The sequence below is a fragment of the Monoraphidium neglectum genome (assembly GCF_000611645.1).
Source record: "Monoraphidium neglectum strain SAG 48.87 unplaced genomic scaffold scaffold05155, whole genome shotgun sequence".
NCBI classification, from domain to species: Eukaryota; Viridiplantae; Chlorophyta; class Chlorophyceae; order Sphaeropleales; family Selenastraceae; genus Monoraphidium; species Monoraphidium neglectum.
Genome location: NW_014008475.1, coordinates 1,638 through 4,293, shown reverse-complemented (window position 1 = coordinate 4,293; position 2,656 = coordinate 1,638). Strand labels below are relative to the sequence as shown.

The 2,656-nt window shown below is 63.0% G+C and overlaps 1 protein-coding gene across 1 annotated transcript; it reads right to left on the bottom strand.

Annotated features, from left to right (window-relative positions):
* Window positions 1-1,426: 1,426 nt before the first annotated feature.
* On the bottom strand, window positions 1,427-2,629 carry MNEG_15242 (hypothetical protein; the record flags this gene model as incomplete). The annotated part of the gene is made up of 2 exons (XM_014036287.1): window positions 1,427-1,601; window positions 2,511-2,629. 2 exons carry the CDS (start codon window positions 2,627-2,629, stop codon window positions 1,427-1,429), a joined length of 294 nt encoding a protein of 97 aa, XP_013891741.1.
* Window positions 2,630-2,656: the final 27 nt, after the last annotated feature.

Below are 2,656 nucleotides of genomic sequence, written 5' to 3'. Positions count from 1 at the left end.
GTGTGTGTGTGTGTGTGTGTGTGTGTGTGTGTGTGTGTGTGTGTGTGTGTGTGTGTGTGAGTGAGTGTGTGTGCTGCTTTGTGTTGGTCGCCCCATCCACCTGGTCGGCGGCGCCGCTGTTTAGGTGCACCGGGCACACGCGCTGCAGCGCGCTGCTGCTTGTGCACCCAGCGGCGCCGAACCCGCGGCGACCCGCGCTCTTGCGACTTCTGGCGGCCGCCGCAAGGGGCTGTGACCATCCGACGGGGGCGCATCACGCATGCGAGGTCGACGGGTTGCCGTCTTCATTGCTGCGGGGCTGCGCTGTGGGGGGCCCCTGGCTGAGCGGTTGCGTTCTACCCAGCGGCCCAGCCCTGACTCGTCCGAGCGGGCTGCGCGACACCTGTTGCTGATGTGCACGGGCCGCGAACTTTGGGATCCGATAGCAGCCCGCCTCCCCGTGGCGGATCCTGGCACGGCCGCAGAGCTCTGCGGTCACCGAGAGGCTGCTGTGTGTGCGTGTGTGTGTGTGCATGTGTGTGCTTGTGCGTGTGTGTGTGTGTGTGTGTGTGAGTGTGTGTGTGTGTGTGTGCTTGTGTGTGTGTGTGTGTGTGTTTGTGCGCGTGCGCGGTGTGCGCGCGCGCGGGGCGTATGCGTGTCTGTGTGTGGGGGCGGGGCCCCTGTTGCCCCACACCTTGTTTCATCCACTGCAAAGTCGCCACACCTGCTGCAAAGGTCTCTGCTGGCAAAGATACCGTGCAGGAACTGCTGGATCAGCGGGAAGTAACAGCCTCCGCGGAGCTGCACAAGACGCCAGCCCCGCTGTTTCAATGCTCGCGTGCGCTTGTTGTGTGTTGCACCCCTCTTTCCTTGCACAACTGTTTCGCTTGTGTCCAGACCGTCAGCAACTGCCTAGCAGCTTACCGGCAAAATGCTGGCAGCATCCTGGCCACCCAAAGCTTTAGGTGAGCCCTGAATGACCCCATTCGCCTCAATGCGCCCAGGCACCCGAATGCAGCTCTGAAAGCCTCCAGGTTTGAGCGCGTTGCAAAACACCAGATGGCTTGGCAGATTACAAGTATCCCGGCATGTGCGCCAAACAGAAAGGCCAGCCGCAGCGGCCGGCTGGTGCGGTAGGGGATGTTGCTGCAAATCAATGCAGGCACCAAGGCGGGCAGGAGCCCGGCTCGAGGAGCTGCACTCCGCTACGGCTCTAAGAATCAAAGGTACACAAAACACACACACAAGGCGAGAGCGCTGGGTGACATCTCCAGTGCACACCAGGCTGCAACAGGACCATCCCCAGTGCCAGGGTTGAGCGACGAGCACAATACACCATTGACTCCAAACAGAGCGATGCGCCCCGACACACGGGCGCCATTCTAGCAGCGTGCTAAACCCTAGCCTGTCGCCCCTCCCCGCAACCCCGTTTGCAACGTCGGTAAAATCAGAGCTTTTCATAACCCCCGCCGCTCCCCGTCGGCGGCGGCCGGTCGTCCCCGTGGGGGAGGCTGGCGCGCCGCGACGGCGGCGCCGCGCGCGAGGCGCGGCGCGAGGCCGAGGCGCTGCTGCTGTGGTGGGGGGCGCCCTCGGCGCCCAGGTAGATCATGGGGGCACGGGCCCTGTCGGTGGGGTTGTGTGGGGAGGGGCAGAGTTGGGTGGGCAGTAGAAGCTCGTCGGCCGGCCAGGGGTAGGATATGTGTGACCCCCACGACCCTATCCCATATCACCTGCATTGGCCTGAGCATCCTGCCCTCCACCTCCTGTCCCCTTTCCCTCATTCCAGTTTCCCACGAGCTCTCCTCAAGCCAAGCACGGTAGCTGTGGGCTTGGGACTGAATATACACACACCGCCTCCGCAGCCTCCCAAATGCGAAAGCAGTGCGCCATTCCCAAACTGCTCACCCAACCCAAACCCTGAGATTGGCTGGCTAAAACAGCCAAACACTCCTCTCCTTGTTATCCCCGGACGATCCCTCAACCCGAATCTCTTTGGTGCGGTAAGACACAGCCCCAAGCATCGGTGTAGCACAGTCCAACGTGCCCGCCGTCCCCCAGCCCCTAGGACCCGCGATCCTGCAGCGCGTCTGCTCAGAAGAAGGGCTGCGAGCGTGCGGCCCCCCCTGTGAATCACAGCAGGGCAGCCCCAGCGTGCATCCCTCCTTGGTGAGCTCCCTTAACCCTAAACCCAAGTCATGCCGAATCCCCCCTTGCTCTTGTCAGAGGAAATGGATAGAAACAGGAAAAGGAAGCGGCCCCCGCGCACCCCTCCCCGCCGAGCTCCCTCATTTATAAACCCAAGCCAAGCAGACCTGGCCGGCCCCGCTCTCAAACTAGTTGGAGGAAATGCATTGAAATAGGCCAACAAACCAGCCCCGCGCACCCCATTGCGTACAGCTCCGTGTACACTGGAGGACCCAACCCACAAAAACCCAGCGGCCCCCGCGCACCCCTCCTCCCCGTGCACCTGACCCAACCCAAACGACGCCCTTGAACAAAGGAAAGGCGTGCGACCCGCAGCCCCCGCTCACCCCTCCTCGTCGAGCTCGTCGTCGTGGTCGTGGATGTCCTTCTTGAGCAGGTCCGCCGCCCGCATCAGCGGCCGGCTGATGGCGTCACGCAGGGCCGCGGTCTGCTTCTCCACCTGCATCGACGCGATGATGCGACCGGCCTGGGG